This window comes from Macrotis lagotis, chromosome 1, assembly GCF_037893015.1.
Source record: "Macrotis lagotis isolate mMagLag1 chromosome 1, bilby.v1.9.chrom.fasta, whole genome shotgun sequence".
Classification (NCBI taxonomy): Eukaryota; Metazoa; Chordata; class Mammalia; order Peramelemorphia; family Peramelidae; genus Macrotis; species Macrotis lagotis.
In genome coordinates this window covers 763,502,196-763,522,198 of record NC_133658.1, presented here as the reverse complement: position 1 = coordinate 763,522,198, position 20,003 = coordinate 763,502,196, and the positions used below count along the sequence as shown (strand labels likewise).

At 37.7% G+C, this 20,003-nt stretch overlaps 1 protein-coding gene across 1 annotated transcript in view; it reads right to left on the bottom strand.

Annotated features, from left to right (window-relative positions):
* Positions 1 to 20,003, bottom strand: part of LOC141506737 (protocadherin Fat 3-like) — a 199,601-nt gene that overhangs the window by 7,439 nt on the left and 172,159 nt on the right. The window contains exons 27-29 of the mRNA XM_074213776.1: positions 18,639 to 19,107; positions 5,245 to 5,398; positions 3,183 to 3,838 (exon numbers count right to left, since the gene is read on the bottom strand). Of these exons, the coding sequence (XP_074069877.1) occupies positions 3,183 to 3,838; positions 5,245 to 5,398; positions 18,639 to 19,107 (1,279 nt within the window). The remainder of the gene's footprint in view (positions 1 to 3,182; positions 3,839 to 5,244; positions 5,399 to 18,638; positions 19,108 to 20,003) is intronic.

Genomic DNA, 20,003 nt, shown 5'->3' with positions numbered 1-20,003 from the left:
CTGCTTACAAACTGTCTTCCCAGCACATTCTACCATCCTCAACAAAGAAGTCGATGTATTAAATAAAAACTCAACAACACTTTGGGGGAAATCTGAGTTTTGGCCTGAGGTGAATTTTGGAAATAAACCTGTCACATTAAAGAGGGAAAAGAAATGATCATCAGCAAAAGATTTAAACCATGGCATTATGTGACAGGATACAGAAACACAGGTTTGTGATAAAAGTAGTATCCACTCTTCTTCTTGGCCACAGGAATTAGTGTTTCCTGACTATGTCCCCATAGATAGCATTGTTTTTCTTCACCTGATGTCAATTAGACAGACCTCAAGTTAGATGCGGCATAGGATTAATTACTAATATAAAAGCAAAGAAACACCAGGGACGAAGTCATATTTTGAAAACAAAAACAGAACAAAGCCCCAAACCCGACAAGTTCTGTTTTTGACAAGGTAGGCTGTATACAAGGTTTACTTTTACCATAAAGAGCAGCACAATGAGTCCCAAGGGTGAGGGCAGTGCAGTCGTGGCAGAAATGAAAATATCAAAGGTTCCCTTTTACCCCCAAATTGAATTAATTTAACACTAACTCTTGGAGTCTCACAACCCACATGACACCATCCTTGTGCTATACAACACAATTCTGACTGATTGAAGTCAAGGGTTAATACTGCTGCAGTCTGAGACCATCACATGTTCTGAGTTTGGGCTTCCTATACCCCTTTGTGCTGTCTCTCTTACAGACAGGACTATAAAACAAATTAAACTATTATTATTCATGTATGGGCCTTATTCCACTTTTAGACTATAAGATCCTTGGAAATAGGGATTATATGTTTATTTTTGAATAGACACTAATTAGTCATGGCAACTATGTACTAGATACTGTTTTAAGTTCAGATATGAACCCCCTACTCTAATGAGGAATTCATTATAGAAACAACTCTACCCAAAGATTCTCTCTCTTTCCCTATCCATTTATCTTTTTTCCTATCTATCATCCATCCATCTCTCCATCTATCATCCAGCTATCCATATTTCCATCTATCATCTACCTATCTACCCATCTACCCCCACCTCTCTCTGTCTGATCCATTATAGATAATCAACAGAAGGAAGGTAAAATATTAAAAAAGATCTTGAATGGTTTTGAAAAGGTAAGATTTTTAGCAAGTGTTTTAAGGATGTCAGGAAAGGAAATGGAGATGAGGATGGAAGGAATTCTAGACATAGGGGACAGTCATTGAAAACACTTGGAGTAGTCAATACCCAAAGACTTATGATGAAAAAGTGCTATCCACCTCCAGGGAAAGAAATGATGGAGTTAAAAATGCAGATTGAAGCAGACATTTAAAATTTTATTAAATATTCTTGCTTTTTTTAAGTCTGTGTTTTCTTTTGCAACATGGCTAAGGTGGAAATGTTTTGCAAGACTGAACATGTATAATCTATATCAAATTACTTTATTAAGGAGAGACAAGAGGAGGGAAGGAGGGAATTTGGAATTCTAAATAAAAAAGCAAGAAATTTTTGCTTACAAGTAATAAAGAAAAAAATTAAAACATTTAATACTCCCTCCCCCCCAGTAAAATACAGCAACACTTGGAATCGTAAGATAGAGCGTGTTCCATGATAATCCTGTTGAGGAACAGAAAGGAGGGCAGTACCCCAGTCCAAAGTAGGGGAGTAACTTGTAAGAAGACTGGAAAGATGGAGAGAGGGTAGTTGGTGAACAGCTTTGAATGCCAAACAGGATTATGTATGGAGGTAATAAGGAGTCAATGGAGTCCATTGAGTAGAGTAGTGATATAGTTAGACTTGTGCTTTTGGAAGTTCACTTTGATAATTTTGCAGTAGGGAGAGACTTGTAGCAACCTAAAGGGTGCTGGCAGTGTCAGAGTAGAGGACAAGGAGAGATTTTACAAGGGTCAAATTGAAAAGTCATGATAAGAGATTGGATGTGACAGGGGTGAAGAGAAAGAGGAATCAAGGATGATACCTACATTGTGAGGCCTGAGGTACAAGGAAGATGGCAGTGCCTTTGACAGTAATTGGGAAATTTGGAGGGGGGGAGGCTTTGGAGGGAAAAATAATGAGTTCAGTCTTGGACATGGTGTTCATTGTAGATCTGGTTCAAGATGCTCAATAGCCAGTTGGAAATGTGCAACTTGAGGTCAGGATAGAGGTTGGAGTTGGATAAGCAGATTTGAGAATTATCAGCATAGAGATGAAAACTGAACCCATGGGAACTGATAAATATATAGCACTATGACTTGCACATATACGGCAGGTGCTTAATAAATATTAAAGTGAATTAAATAGAATAACTCCTCATTGGTCTCTCTGTTCCATTTCCTAAACGAAAAAAGAAAATCTGAGCAGGGGACAAATACAGCAGAATGTAGTTACCATATGTGGATGAAACTTGAACTCAATAAGCCAACAAGCTTAGTTCTTTTCAGTGGCATGGAGAACCACAGGACTGAAATTAAGAAAATACTTCTACGGTAGGCAAACCGACTAAGTGAACCTAGTAAACTGTTATAGCAATTTGTTATTTAAAATTGGTTGTATGTTGTGAAATCAGAATCAGAATTACCTCCTTTGTGGGAAAAAGAAAATCCACTCTAATGATATATGACTCAAGGCTTATCTTTAATCATCTTTTTGACTGACTTATTGTCTGTTTACCTGGATACCTAATGGAAGCCCAAATGATATCCCTTATCTATGGATTATGCCCCTATCCTTAAAAGTGTTTCAATGTTTGTGATCCACATTAGTGAGGCTGTGTCGTTCTCAGTCACCACCAATGGGCCAGACACATCCATGGTATTATATAATTACTGACTTTCATAATGATGATCAGGCTTCATCAAGATAAGATTAAATTATGTTCAGGGTGTAAAATACAGCTTTTTGTTTATTTTTAAACTAAAAGAAGTCAGAGGTGGTCTGTTGCTAATAAAACAAAAAACCAACCCAAGCCCCTAAACATGGAACCATCAAATTTGAGCTCAAACCCAGTCACTGTCATTTATCTATTGTGACAACTCCTTAGTGGCTAAACTGTCTTTGAAAAGGAAGGAGGAACTAGATGATTTCTAAAGATCTTCCTCTTGTGATTTGGAAGGGAGCTGCCCACCCCCCACAAATACTTCCACCACCATCAGTTGCCACTCACTCTCTGTTCCTGCATCCCAGACGCTCTTTCTGATGGAATCACAATCAGAACGACACGGGGAGACAGCTGGGAGATTGGGAGCCACGCTGCACACCACCACTCCTCGCCTAGCGGTTAATATTCGTGGTGACTCGGGGTGAAAAGTGGTCATCTCCTGGTGCTCCACCCCCAGACCATCAACAATCTTATCAAGGTTGTTCCTAGAGTCACTCTGGAAACACGGGGTATAAGCCATTGGACGCACAGGGACCTGGGGTGGGCCGACCTCCTGGTAGATGTTACGGCTGTCCCCACCTCCCCTCAGGTTTTTGAACTGAATCCCATTGCTTTTGTTCAATAGTGCTGCCGTGGCTGGGTCCTGGACAAGAGTGATATTGTTCCTGGAATAGTTCTTGCGGAAGACTTTTTTGCGGAAGATGATGAACAAGACGATCAAAACGAAGATGACAAAGAGGACCACGGCAATTCCAATCAGTTCTTCTTTTCCAACATAGGAGTGGCCAGCTTGGATGTTGGGAACCACCACCGGCCGGAGCCCACAGTACTGGCCCACGTAACCCGGGGTGCAGTTACAGAGGAAGGAGCCAAACACATTGACGCAGGAACCCCCATTCTCACATTCTTCTCTGTCACATTCATTGATGTCTTCCTCACACCTTTAGGAACATAAGAAAATAACACCCCCCCACACAAAATATAGTGACTACAGTGGACTACAACACATTATAGGTCTTAAACACTAAAGTCATTCCCCCCATCTTTAATAACTTCCTTTCCCAAAACATTGAAAGAATGGGAAAATTTCTGGAGGAAAATTTTATAAAAATAATTCTATGATTTTTTTTTCTTTTCCATGGAATCTGCCATAATAAATACCTGCCTTGATATAATTTTTTAAGGAAAATGTAGTTCAACTCATTTATTAAACATCTATCACATGATTCAAAGTATCATGTTGGGATCTAAAGATAAAAAGGAAACTGCCAACTTTCAAGGAACATATAAATAATTAATTAGAAAATACAATATATAGAGACATATAAGTTATTGCTCATTTTTTAGTTTATCAGGATATATGCCACCTCCCTTCATTTTACTGTTTTGTCCAGTTTAGCCAATATTATGTATCTATAAGAAGGATTTGATGATACCCTTTACTTTTTGGTAAAATCAACATTTTATAGTTAAATTTCTATTACAGGGTTAAAATGGGAGAAAGGCCAGTTTGAATTAGTAAAGACCTGGAATATGAAAAGAAAAGTAATTTGATTGCTTTAATTACATTATGTACAGTGAATTACACATAGCAATTCAAAGTAGGCCAACAGAGAGCTATCTAGTTTATGTCCTCAGGGGTTTATTGTAATGACTACAAAAAATGGTTTATAATTAGAATATAAGTTATCCACATATACATGGTTGCTTAAGAATGATCAAGGAGATTTCAACATAGTTTGTATTTATAATAACAATAACACACTTTTATATAACTGAGGTTTATAAGGCACTTTCTTTACAACAGATATCTGAGGTAGGTGATAATTTTCATTTCAGAGGTAAAAATAAACTAAGGTAGAGAGAACTTCAATAACTTGCCATGGTCACACACAATGTCAGAGTCTGGATTTGCATCTGATGCAGTTCCAACAGTCTTTCCACTACATCATGCTGCCTCAAATATTTTAAGCATCCTATTTCAATCTAATCATTTGGTCATCTCTGAAAAAAACTAATTTAAGCTCAACTTCAGTTTTTATCTAAAGGGTCATCAAGTCCTAATAACTGGGAGATTGAATGAATGAGGAATGATTGTTTTTGGCTAGAATAAAGACATCTCGGATACTAAGTGGCAAACCACCTACTCTACAGAATTCCTGCAATAATAGAATGAGGTCAGATACGTAAAGGGCCCTACCTATTTTACAGTACCATATAAATACCAGTTATGGTTATTGTTGTTGTTAGCAATTTATATGCCCCAGAGAATTATCCTGCAGGCTGTCCTGAGGCTGGTCCTGCTGTCTAAATAACTGTCAGCAATTGGACCAAATGATTCACTTACGTGACACCAGTAAGCCCAACTTTACAGTTGCAGATGAAGGTGTTTCCGATTGGGTCGCAAGACCCCCCATTCCGACAGGGATTTGGGAAGCAGGCGGTAATCTCTGACTCACAGTTTCTCCCAGTGAATTGTGAGAGACAGGTACATTGATAGCCTGGGGAAACAAAAGACCAGAACATTCTATGAACATAATTGGGCAAACTCAGAGGTTGTCTTCATTTTAATGTTTTCTCTCCATTTAAGACTCCAAATAGCATAGGATTTTTTGGGGGGTGGGTGGGTGAAGAGGTGAGTAGTGAGGGTTTTGATAATCAAGTTCATTTGCTCTTTTTTATATACTGCTTTTGAAAATACCTCTCCCCCCAAAAAAATACCTCTCCCTTTACAGAAATTTAGAATTTGGGAACTGAGAACCTAGTGATGAGTTAATCCATCCCATTTAATAGATGACAAAACTGAGGCTCAGACAAGTTAAATGAGGTTTTTCAAGTTCACACAAGTTAGTGGCAGGGTTGGGATAAAGCAGAAAACCTAGGTTTAAATCTTATCTATACCCATGACTAACTGTGTAGAATTGGGGAAAATTTGCATGCCTTCTCTTGGAAGGGGGCAAAAAGGGAATATGTATTTCCTACAGGGCCAAGCACAGTGATAATAAGCACTTTGGGCTTTACAATTCTTACCTGTAAAATAGAGATTATATTATCTACTTTGGTGACTCTGTAGGTGAGTTGTAAGGACCATAGAAGATGATCTAATTGTAAGTGCTATACATGTAAGCCTAATTTACCTCTGAGGATGAATGGCATTCGTTTGTTGTTTAAATGATTTGTCTAGGTTTACTAGACATGCTTGGGAAATAGAATGCTTGGGAAAAGTACTATGAGATAATGCTAGAATGGTAAATAATATCATTAAATAACCGGAGAGACTCATTACTCATGATTGGGTTGTGCCAGTGTAGTAGAAATGGTGATTTAGCTCTATGCCAATCAAATTGCCAAGGTATTATTTTATAAACTAGGAAAAATGACAGAATTCATTTGGAAGGATAAAAAAGTCAAGAATCCAGGAAAATAATGAAGGCAGTAATGGTGGGGACCTAATAGTATCTGACTTCAAACTATATTATAAAATAGTAACCTCTGTTACTCTAAAAAGTAGAAGAGTGAATTAGTGAAATAAACTCAGAAACAATTGAACAAAATAAAGTGGCTCAGCATTTAGTAAACCCCAAAATGGAAAATATAGGGGTGAAAATTCATAAATTGATAATAAAAACTGGGAAAACTCAACAACAGTTTAGAATAGCATCTTGCATCACATATTAAAATTAACTCCAAATAAGGAATGTGGCTTAAATATAAGAGGTTATATCATAATAATGGGAAGTTAACTGTTAGATTCTATGATCAAGGGGAAAATCTTTAAGCAAACAAGAGAGATGGATAAAAAAAGAGGAGAGGAGATAATTTTTACTAAAGAAAATTAAAAAAACTTCTGCACAAACAAAATGAATTCAACAAGAATAACAATATTGGAAGAAATCTTTGCATTAAACATGTATCAGTCTATATCTAGCACCTATAAAGAATTAAAACAAATATATCGAACCTAAGTTTAAGTTTTCAAATGACGAGTGACCAAAAGACAAATAAATTTTCAAAAGAAATGTAAACTATTAACAACCATATATTAAGAAAAAAACTAGGAAAAAATAAGTACTTTGTTAACTGAGGAATGGCTGCAAAAATTGTGGTACATCAGTTTGAGGAAGAACATTAGCTTAACCTAAGAAGACTTGCCTTGCACTGTTTCAGAATATCCTGGATAACTCTACTCAATGATTACAATCATATAAATGAAAAACAAACCACAAAATAGCAATTGAATTCAGATTAATTGTAATGATCAATCTTGGTTCCAGAGAACAGATGATGAAACTGTACATTCTTGTGGTTATAGCTGTGGGTGGCTAAAGGTAGAACACTGCTTAGGCTGTCGAATGGGCTTGCTTTGTTGGTAAGTTTTACTCCTTTTTTTTCCCCTTGTTATAATGAGGTTTCAAGGGGTAGCTAAGGAGTGCAGTGGAAAAAGTCCTGAGTTTAGAGTCAATAAGACTGGCATTCAAATTTGCCCTCAGATACATACTTACTGTGTGACCCTGGGCTAGTCACTTAACCTCTTGTTTGTCCCAATTTTCTGAGGCAGAATGGAGATAAAATTAGTACCTATCTCCCACAGTGGTTGAGGGGATCAAATAAGAAAATATTGGTAAAGTGCTTAGTATTGTATCTGGTACATAGTATTATGTAAATATTAGTTATTGTTATTATTGCATTGGAAATAGACGGTCTATAAAATTCAAAGCGCATCAACAAGCCATTATAAATAAAGAAATCAACTATGAAGGGAGTTTTCTGATTTCTTTAAATGATGGAAGTCAGAGTGATATGTGCTTTACAAACTTCAAAAAGTGTCAGTTAATTAAAATCCACTTAATCTGTTTTCCCAATCTATGCAACATTTTTGTCTTGACAACTTAAGAAAACAATCATTCAAATAATGAATATCTAATAAGGTAGCCCTGATGAAATGGTATTTGATTGGTAGCATAGATATGGAAGAATATAATTAATTGATACCCAATACTAAGTAATATAAGTAATATAAAATTTTCTAGTTTTGAGTAGTGCAATGCAAAACAGAAATAGGAGGTCTGGGATTGAGAATTGTTTTTTATAATATATTTTATTCTATACCTTCAGAAAATCATTTAACCTCTAGCTACCTTTATTTCCTCATATATAAAAGGAAGAGATTGGACTGGATGGTTTTTGTAACTTGGTGATCGCAGACTCAACCAAAAGGAGTGAAAGGCAACTACTGAAGGGTCTTAGATGGTGCTTGCTTAGAATTCAGAAATCAATTATTAAATTCAAAAATCAATTAATGAGCTCTTAGGCAATGAACAAATTAGAAGGGAGCTGGGACAGACAAGAACAGATAGTTATTAGTACAGTCACACACACACACACACATACTCATGCACAAACATTCATTCGACAGTAAAGAAACACACAGGGGACAGAGAGATTATTTCTGGCTGGGGATGGGAGGTTTCCCTTCATCATCCCAGAGGTGATATTGAAGCTGAATTTTAAAGGGGGAGTGGTGCAAAAATTCAAAAGGCAAAGAGGGAGAGATGAGTCATTCTAGGCATGAAGGGGATAGTATGAGCAACAAAGCCAAGGGTCAGGGTATTCAGTGGCCTTAGAGCTGTCTGGTTCCACTGGGAACAATCTACTTGGGTGGAAATATACAACTGGAAAGGTGGAATTGTCTCAACTTGATTTATTTGTTTTTTTGATGGATTATACTCACTTCTTAATGCCACAGTTTATTTTTTAACAGCATTTCATTTTTAGTTACTTTAAAAGATAATTTTTAGCATTCATTTTTTACAAAATTTTGATGAACTTCATTTTAAAGACAATTTATACATATATGGATGTGTGTATATATACATATATAGCAGGTATAGAGACACAAATATGTATATAAAGACAGATATTTAGACCTATATAATTTATGTACCTATATATAGACTATATTTAGAATTACATAATAACTCTATTTATAAGGCAACACATACCTGCACATATATGAATGTCTATGTATCAATATACACACATAATATATAGATGTATCTGTTTTTACACATATCTATTTATCCCAATTAAAATGAGATCAAATGAAAGAATATCCATAAAATGCTATGCCAGCCTTAAGGCACTACTATTTTATAGAATTATCTCTTATTAGCATTAGTATTATCATAATGCTAATGTTGCTTCTTTTAAAAAAGGAGGAAAGGAGGAATTCTTGTTCTGCTGTTTGACTAGAAGAGTCCAGACATCCTGAAGCAACATGATCAGTAACTAACAGTCTAGATTTTTTTCCCTCAGTATTAGAAAACTCATCTCCACAGCTACAAAGGTTTCCTTGCACAGGTTGGCTCTAGAGCCAGCTTGTTCCTGGTGTCAGAAGGAAGGTGCCACCATTCTGCCCTTACAGTGAAGGGCTATGTTGGCTATTTGCTCAGCTTGTCCTTAGTTATTCATCTCAGATCCCCAGTGAAGTGAATTAGCTAAGTCCTTTAGCTCGCAGTAGACTGGGATGAGAGGCAGTGAGCTGCCCAGCCTGGACAACCCACGTGGGAGCTAAATAAACATTAAATAACAATGATGATAAAAAAAACCAGGGAGGTTTTTCCACGTTATTCCCAGGTGCCACAATATGTCAATATGAAACACTAGAACAGGAAAAAAAGAATGTCAAGAGATGCTCTGGTTTTATTTGACTTCAGCTAGTTCATTCCTCCTTTGTAAATACAAACTAGAAATATGACTGAGAAAAGCCCTACATTTCTCAGAATGAAGGGATGTAAGGGGATGGGGAGAATGTCAAATGGGGGAATACTCTGAACATGCAGTCCTTACTAATTACTGTTTGGTTTGAGGTAAATAGAACAAGAAGCATTTCCTAAGCTTGTTTTCCTGAATTCTGACAAAATGAGAAGCATACTTCCCAAACTCCTACGTTAAAAAAAAAGTCATACTTGCAGAGCTTCCATATAGAGGAAATGCAGGTTGTCTGTGAAAATCTGAGCCCATGCAGACCCTTTCTTTGTGCAAAGAAAATATTTTCAAAATCCATAAAATGCCATAATATTTCTGAATGGAGTAGGATCAGCAATGTTCTGGTAGATGTAGGATATAGAGACAATCAGGATAACTTATCTGTATCCTTCCAAGTCATCAGCAGTTTCTCTGGTCTGATTTATTTAGGTTGTCGTTTTAAGCCTCTATTTGATTTTTGTCAGGGTAGGAAATGGTTGAATCATTTTGGGAATGTCTGGCTGTCTTGATACACATAAACATTCTCTCTCTCTCTCTCTCTGCCACAAAAAATGGAAAAAATACTAAATGTAACTAATAATTTGGGTCTGAGGATGGCATCAACTAAGATGGGAAAAAGTTTTGCTGAAAAAAAACCAAACTAAAAAATAGCATCTTATGTCAATAAATGTGTCCAGGGTTGATAGGGGCCATCCTGAGAAGAATTTGAGAGACAAACTAGGTTCTCTTATATTCCAAACAATGGAAAGCTACAAAGATTTTTTCCCCTTTAATTTTAGGCTGAATATCAAGGGGGGGGGGGAACCCCTCCTGTCAGAGAGACTATTAATTAGTCTTCTAAGGAAAGTGGTAGCAGAAATATCACTTGGGACACTGAACACAAGTCAGGATAAAACAGACAGTGTACCCAGGGAACAAACTCACACTGACACAGATGGCCTCATGATTAGTTAGGCCATTTCAACTTTTAATTACTCCGATCATTTTTTCCCCCTTGTTTCTTTTCAAACACAAAAGGGACTAAACTCAAAAGCCATGTAAACCCTACAAAATGAAAACACACTAAAGGGAGACCTGGAAATTTCCCTGTGTGTACTAACTGGCTCACATCTCACGTAATGCAAATGGGCCTGGTTTCCAACAGTTTATTGAGGAATTGGAAGCTGTTCATGAAATGTGAGGGAGTTAATATGAGAAGCGCTTATATCCTCAGTATCTAACATGTTCTTCTGAAAAATATTCAGGGACATATGTGTACATGCATATATGTATATGTATATTTTCCAGAATGCATAAAGTATTTGAGTTTTGTCTGATGATGGTTTTACAAATACTATCATCTTGAGCCTTTTCTAATATGAAAAGTTAAGTTAGTCCATTAGGTGAAAGTCACCCTAAAAACTCAGTATTATTATTTTGCATTATTAGAAATTATAATGTACAGCCAATTTCTAACTTAGTCCTTTATCAGTCAAGGCTTTCCTTCTTCTAAGTCATTCTTATTATATAGTGGGGCCAAGTTCCTGTACTGAGACTCATTTGTCATTCCATTTTTATTCTCAAATTTTAAAAACAATACAGAGAGAGAAGATGGTTCTCAAGGTAGAATCTCAGGAAAAGCATGAATTTCCCTTTATGTTTATCTAGGACTCTGACCTCTTATATGTCTAGGAACACAAATATCCATGCACTCATACTAATATGAGCTTCACTCAGGAGAGTACTTTTTTTTAAAGTCCTATGTAGAAAACAAGGCCTATTCTTTTACAGAACATGATAGGTTTCCTGGATCTCATATGAGAAGTGCCTACATTCAGTTATTGGTAAATGGGGAAATCTTATTCCTATCTTCTAGCAGAGGGAAGAAGGATGCAATGTATTCAGCATCACCCAGAAAATTGGTAACTAGGAAAATATTTTCCTGTTGTCTAGCAGGAGCATCCAGAAAATGAGGGAGTGGGAAAATCTTATTCCTATCTTTTAGCAAGGGCATAGGGATGCAATGTACTCAACAACCTGCAAAAAAAATTCTGGCTTAGCTAGCAATAAAGTTCAATCTTTAAAGTATCTGATATTTATAGTTCATTTAAGGTTTGTTAAATACTTCATAGACATTATTTAAGTAATCCTATGAGGTCAATGCCATTAACAGTTCCATTTTACAGATGAGGAAAGTGAGGCTCAGAGATATTGTCCAAGACACAAAACCTGTAAATGTTTGAAGTGAGCTTTAGACCTAGATCTTCCTGATTCTAATTCTAGGGCTCTAGTCCTTAGGCCAAACTATCCCCCAAATAAATGAATAAATCTGTCATTTAATTTAGTATCCTAATGAGAAAATCATATTTCTTCCATCATCTGTTTACTGACTTGCCCTCGATCTTATCAGCTTCAATGACTTCAAGCATTATATTTTTAAATATATCTGTTGGTTGGGGGCAGCTAGGTGGTGCAGTGGATAGAACACTGGTCTTGGAATCAGGAGGACCTGGGCTCAAATCTGACCTCAAATACTTAATAATTAAATAGCTGTGTGACCTTGTGCAAGTCACTTAACCTCATTGCCTTAAAAAACAAACAAACAAAAAGATAACCTGTTGGCAAATTTGTAGGTTTGCTCAGGTTTAGTACTGTCTGGGGACAGGAAGCAGTAGGAAACTCAACCATTTCTTAAAAACCAAAACCCTTCTTAAATATTTCAAAATATTTATAGCAACATTTCTTGTGATAGTAAACAATTGGAAGAAAAATGGTGGTTGACTGAGGAGTAGCTGAATAAACTGGTATGTGAATGGAATGTCATCGTATTCTATGAATTGATGAATGTGAAGAAGTTGGAGAAATTTGGTGAGGCTGATATGAATTGATACAGAATAAAGCCAACTTACATGAAAACCACAACAATGGAAAGGAAAACTGCAATGAAAGATTTCAAGTCTCTGATCAATATAGTGATCAGTCATGATTGCACAAGTCTTAATGGTGAAGCACTGGCAATGAGATGGTAGACAATAGTTACTGAATGAGATTTCAGATGTGGCCATTGTGTAGATTTCTTTTGCCTGACTGTTCTACTTGTCTGTAACAATGTTCATTCATTCATTGCAGAGGTGGAAAAGGCAATGGGACATTACACTATTGTTAATTAAAAAAAGGGAGCATTAATATGAGTAAAACAGACAAAAGACTATGATATCCACCCACGTTTCCTCTGCTGAATAGTGTGAATTAGGCATCCAGACACAGGCACGGCTGACCTAGAGTCTGTTTCTTCCATTGCCCACTTGCCAAACTGCAGCCTTGCCACAGATACTTTCCCTCTTCTTAGGGAGACAATTGAGTCATGATAAGAGAGAGGAGTGGGAGACTGAGGTATCTTTGTTCAGACCCCTGCTAGGTTTCTGCTCAACAGCAAGCTCCCTGGCAGGAGGGATAGAAAGGCAGAGGTCACCCTGGCTAGGAGCCACTTCTCAGCCACAGTGGTTGCTGCTATTTCCAGCTCATGTTTATGCAACACATATCATTTTGAGGTTCTGCTCAGAAGGAGCTTTCCCTCTGTGGCTGATGCAAAGGGCCATATTTATGTTCTTATTACAAGCCAGCTTTCTGGGCTCTGGCTGTTGCTGCTTCATATGTGACCTGCGGCTAGCTGCTGGGACAGCTAGACTTATAAGTCCTGGTCAAAGTTGCTGATTGCCTCATTCCAAGGTTATATACACAGCTTCTAGTTTTTCTGCTCTACATGCCAAAGACTTGATTTTAGGCCTGTGGGGTGGTGGCCGGGGAAGGGGGGGGGTGCGTCTTAACAAACAATTCTGTCCTACTTATGGTTCATTTTTTTTAAAAAAGGACCCAATACTGTCCCAGAGCAACACTGATTGAGGGGCAGTGTGTTCTAATAACAGGGCAGAATGAGGTTAGTTTTCTAACATCTTTAGATACATAAAGCCTGGAGATTGGGGTAGGGAAGGGTTGATGATATATGTCAACTATTTAAATAGTCTGGATTCTGGAGAAATAAACAAGATAGTACCAGATGGTCAAATGACTAAAACTTAGATCAGAAAATACTTGTGAATATTGTTACATTTCTAGTTCCCTTACCTTATTTCTTCCTGCTGAAATTTCATATTAAAATAATATTTAAATAAATACACAGGCTCCCACTTTTTATTTAGTAAGGCAAGGACTTCCCTTTTCCAACAGCTCCTTGGAGCCTCTTCAGGAAATTACTACAGAAAGATGTTTCTCCCATTGTTCTTTTACCTTCCCTGTTTCACCTCTAGCTAATATTAAACAAGAATTCTGTTTTATCTTAAGTCACCGTGCAATTATATAGCCATGTACCCGTGGGTCTGAATTAAGGAATGAGTTACTGGTACATGTTTTGACTAGAACATCAGGTCTATTTTAATGTGTTTGCAGATAGGATATGCATGCTTAGCAGAAAGTCTTTACTGTAACAGAACTGATAAAAGCTTGAATATGGCCCCTTTATCTTCTTCTCTCTCTTCAAGCATCGAGGGAGAAAGCCTGCATGCTAGAAACTGGAATGGCTTCAAGAGAAGTTCTCTCCTGTGGTTCTGGTTGGCATTTATTCCCTTCTTACCTTTCTGATCTCCTCACACTTTACTCCCCCGCCTTCCACACACCTTCTGATCCAGCCACATTGGCCTAGAGGCAACTCTTATCCCACAAGACTCCGTGTCCCAATTCTGTGCTGATGGATGCCATGCCACCAAGGCTTGGCCTGCTCATTTCTACTTCTTAAGTCTTTCTGGCTTCCTTCAGGATTCAGTTGAAACCCGACTTTCCAGCTCCTCCAGTTATTTGTATATTCCCTTCTGAGATTACTTACCATTTACTGAGTATTTATCTTGTATCACCTACTTATTACATGTTGTCTGTTCCATTAGAATATGAGCTCCTTGATGACAGGGACTGTTTTTGACTTAATTTGTAGTTTTAGTGAATGTCTAGAATATAATAAACAACTAAAAAAAAGAGTTGTTGACTGTTGATTATGCCTGAAAGAAGTCTCTATCCCTGCACTTTTCATCCAATTTGGCTATGTGTGATAATAGGATTTAAAGCTGAAAGGGACAGAAGAAGCCAACTAAGGATCATTAATGTTATCTAAGAATCATCAATCTGGGGGGGGGGGCTCAGTGGTCATCTAATCTAACCCTCTCATTTTACCTAGGAGTTCTAGGAGGCCTAGATCTGGGATCCAAGATTTAAAAAGCATTTTGATAGCTGCCCTAGTCGCCCCTGCCTTGCAATTCTTTATATTTTACTTTAAGCATTTACAAACGTGATTCTGAGAAAGGATCCACAGGATTCCAGTATACCAAAGGGTTTCATGATTCAAATATAGTTAAGATGGTCCAACTTAGAGAAATCATGCTGCTTGCCTAAGGTGACTCTGATAAGGTCGCAGGGCTGGGATTCAAATCTATTCTTTTTCTTCTATATCACTGGTAATTTGTTTGAATCATGAGCATGCCTGGAAGTTTGTCTGAAGCAAGGCTGCCAGGCTGTGTTTGGGTATTATCTTGGAGAGGTGGCTGCCACCCCAAAAAAATATGGAAAATAAAAGCTCCCTAGGATAAAGCTGCGGGGGGGGGGGGTGATTCCTTTCTTAAACTGGAAGCACAGGAAGTGGGAGTGATAACAATAGCAATTCACATTTATACAGCCCTTATTATTTTCAGACATTGTGCTTTATAATTATTATCTCATTTGAGCATTATGACAACCTTGGAAGGTAGATGCTGTTATCTCCATTTTACAGATGAGGAAGCAGATGAAACGAGCAGAGGTGAAATAATTTGCCCAGTGTTGGCGGCTGGACTTGAACTGAGGTCTTCCTGACCCCAGTCCTAGTTTATCCACTATACTACTTAGCTAAGTTCGACTCTTAAGAAAACAGTTCTACTCTTAGGAGAAAGTTAGCTCTCTTGTGCAGAGGAAAGGTTAGAGCCTAATAAAATTTCACCTGTTTCTTTAAAGAGATATCTGTTGTTATGATGAGCTCCATCACATGAGGTATGGGGAGGCTGGGGGTGAAATTTGAAATGGAAAACCACTCCAATGTCTTTGCCAAGAAAACCCCAAATGGGGTTACAAAGAATTGGACACAACTAAACTAACTTCTATAAATGTTATCTATTTTATTATTATTATTATTATTATTATTATTATTATTATTATTATGCTTTCTAAGAGGAAAAGTGGTTCAGTACCAGAAGTAAAAACAAATTACTTGGAATCATAGCTTTAGACATGGAAAGAATTATAGAAGCCTTCTAGTCATATTTCCTCATTTGACAGATGAGAAGCGAAGTCTGGGGAAGTTACAGGTTGAAGACATCAGAGATTAAAGGTGAACCCAGATCCTTCACTTTCAAAGGCAAGTACTCTATGATTAGATTAGGATCACAAGGATACTAACTAGAAGAATCAGGATTTGAACTCATCTCTTCTGACTCCAAATTCAGTATAGTTCCAGAACTGAGGATCGCAATTCAGGTTTCTGATCAACAAAATATGGAAGGGCTTAGGCTTAAATAGCCATAAGGACTCCTTCCAGCTCTAGAATGCTTTAATCTGACATTTGTCAAAGGAATAATTAAAATATCGGTAAATTACATATTTTTGATTGACTATAATCAGCAATCTATGCTGAAATGGTCTTTACTGATGACTTATCATCAAGAGAAAAAGTTCAGTAACAATATTGTAAGAGAATAATAAAAAATACAAGGGTAAGAGTAGAGTTCATGCTTTTTAACCTTCTCATTATTATTTTTTTTAAAAGGAAACCCACTGTGGGTTCTGGTAGCAATGCCAGCAAACACAATGTCCTGCCATCGTTAAAAGTATATTACAATTTGTGGTTGTGTAACTAGCATTTGACATGGAGTAGAGTTCTATTTCAACCCGATTTAATTATATGCTCCTTTTATATTTTGTAGATGGCTCACACTAGCAGAATTGTTTTGCCTGGTGAAAAACTGGCCATGAGTTGTCATAATGGGCTGGTTTATAGAACTACTGAAGTATAGTTAGTGCCCATCATTTGGGAATTATGGCACTATAACAACCCTTTATTTACATATACTGCTGAGACAGTAAAAATGGCAAATAGATTTCTTAAACTGAGACAGCAGAAATATCCCCCTAGGGTATTTGGCCCTCTTTGTGGCAGTAACATATGCAAGTCTAAATAACTTTGGTGTCTGTATTTCTGCAGTGCATCATCTCGTAGACACTTTATACCAGTCTAATAATAAGATGGGCTCTAAATTGGGAGTTGGGCTTCCTGAGTATTTGATTGTGGAGGTTATAAGTGATTTGTGAGAAAGGTTTAAATTTATTAATCACATGGCTGTGGAGTGATCCTGCAAAAGGGCTGGAGGAAGATCAATGGCAGAGCTGCACCCATGCTCAGTTGTCTCAGAGGAGGATGGATGTTTGACTTAGTTTACAGTTAACTCAGATCCCTCATCCAAGGAAAGTCAAACAGTTGTTTCATCTTTAGTCTCTGGAACTATCTCAGTTGCCTTCTTTAAAAACAAAAAGTATCTCCAAATGTTTTGTTGCTACCCTTTCAACCCAAATCATTTTCTTCCCCTTGCTGCTATCTTTCTTCTTAGTTGAGAAAGAGTCAGAGACTCTGAAACAGAAAGAGACAGAGAAAGAGAAAGGAAGAGAGATAAACAAAGGGCAGACAGGCAGAAAGAGAAAAATAGACAGAGAAACAAAGAAAGGGACATAACCTAATCAGAAAGAGACATACAGGAGAGAGAGAGAGAGAGAGAGAGAGAGAGAGAGAGAGAGAGAGAGAGAGAGAGAGAGAGAGACAGAGAGACAGAGAGAGACAGAGAGAAAGAGAAACAGAAAAAAAGAGACAGAGAAACAGAAAAAAGAGACAGAGAAGCATATTTGTCCTCAAATTTCATGTAAAATGTTCTTTTCCCCAGGCCTGGCTTTCTGCTGCATTACTCATTTATCATTACTCTTATCTCAATCCACACATTTCACCTGACAAAAGTAACATCAGTACTAAGCCTATTTTCTCTCTTATTTTTGATATCCAAGGTAGCTCTATTCACTTCTGGTTCTACCCTCGTCTGTTCAACTTTCATTAATATTTTATATCACACAAAGTAGTAGAACTGGAAGGGACCTTAGAAGCCAGCTAGCCAACCCTTTTATTTAGCATAGAAATGGCCAAAGAAGATAAGGATCATTTATTCTGGATCACTCAAGTGCTAAGTAGCAGAGCTAGGACTTGAATTCAGGTCCTCTAATGCCAAATCCACCTCTTTTCACTATGACAATGCTTTCAACCTGCTTCGTAATTTATTTGCTTCCACATGTGGGTATGATTACTCTCTATGGCATTCATTAATAAAGTAATTCCTTTAGTGTTGATGTGGACTGCAGCACTAAAATACAAAAATGGGATGGTCAGTTCAAATCTGGTTCTGCTTTTGGGTGATTGCAGGCTTTAATTTTCTTCTTTATAAGAGATGGTCTCTAAATGTTCTTTGAGTTCTAAATCTATGATGCTATAAAGTCAGTAACTATATACATGGGCTAAGAGAGTACCGAGGAAGATGGTGCAACCTTAGCCTTTTCTACATTTGCTTCTTACCTTCATTACTACAAATAGATTTTAGAGGGGCTGAGCTGAGTCCTCCCCAATTGTAAAGCCCTCAATTCCCATATAAACTGGATTCAAGAACACCTTGGGAATCTGGGTTTTATTAATTCCTCTCTTTGTTGAACACTAGCCTTGGTTATTAACACACTCTCTGAAGAAGCCAGTAAGCTCCAGATGACAGGCAGCATCTAAAGAGGCACATTTCTATTGGGGTCCCAACATGAAAAGGGTTCGTGACTCAGCTGCCACTGACTGAATGGGCAAAGTGGGTAGGGAGCTGGGCTGCAGGCAGAGATGCTTACCGCCAGATGGCAGGCTGGCACAGCTCCCTCCATTCTGGCAGGGATTCCGTTCACAGGCGTCTGGGTACAGGACACATCCAAGCTTGAGCTCGGTGAGGCCCACCACCTCCGCAAAGCTGCTGCGTTTGTTCTGCAGGGGCAACTCGTTGTTATTCAGGACCACAGAATCCAGACAGCCCTGGAAGCCACTTAGGACCTGAGTGACCCTCTTGTCCATCAGGCTCCGGATGTTGTCCACCTGCACCAGGGCACCAAAATAGATGGCACTCTCTGTTCCTGGAGTCTGGAAGTAGAGGGGGGCCTTGCGGCGTTCCACGTAGCTGTCGTCCAGCGACAAGCTTGTGAAATTCTGGTTGAGCTCTAAGAAAACTGAGTGCCAATTCCCATCATTCACGGCTCGACCAGAGATGCCCAAGATTCCAGGACCCGTACCACAGTCCAACTGGAACCACAGTTTGCTGTCTACAATCTGGTGGAAGGAAATAAAAAAGGGGCAATATATTAGTGGTCACCTCAAAGTATACTTGTGCATTTGCATTTTCCCATTGAGCTCATGCTCCTCACAAGAAGACTGTGGAAAAGTGCTTCAAACATCAATAATAATAATAATAATAATAATAATAATATAAAATAAAAACAAAATCAATGTAACTAGTGGTTTTTTCCCCTCTTTCAAAAACTCCTTCTTTTTGCCATGCCAATGAAAGCTTGCTCTTTCACTGTCCTCTTCCTTCCTCTCTCCAGTTAATAATTAGTTACAGCCCCAGTTATAGAAATGCAATTAAATTTAATGGTATTTACAGTTCTTAGGATAGTTCATTCTTGAAACTCAAAGTAATGCTTCCTTTGGATATGAGTGTTTATTTCCTCTAATAATCCAGGATTCAAACCAGTACAGAGGAAGGATGACAAGATCAATGCTCATGCTTTCTATCTGTGTGACTTGGAGCAAGCTTTGCAGAACCTCATTTTCCTCATCTGTAAAAGGGGGGGGCTAGGCTCAGGGGAGCAAGATCAATGATTGAAGGTCTATTTAATGTGTTTCAATAGTAGTAGTAGTAGTAGTAATAGTAATAGTTGTAGTAGTAGTAGTGATAGTAGTAATTGTAGTGATAGTAATAGTGATATTAGTGGATGTAGTAGTAATAGTAGTAGTGGTGATGAGAGTGGTTATAGTAGTGGTAGTAGTAGTGACAGTAGTAGTTGTAGTGATAGTAATAGATGCAGTTGTAGTAGTAGTAGTAGTAGTAATGATAGTAGTACTGGTAGTAGTGATAGTAATAGTAATATTAGTAGATGTAGTAATAATGATAGTAGTAGTAATAGTAGTGATAGTAGTAGTACTAGTAGTAGTAGTAGTAGTAG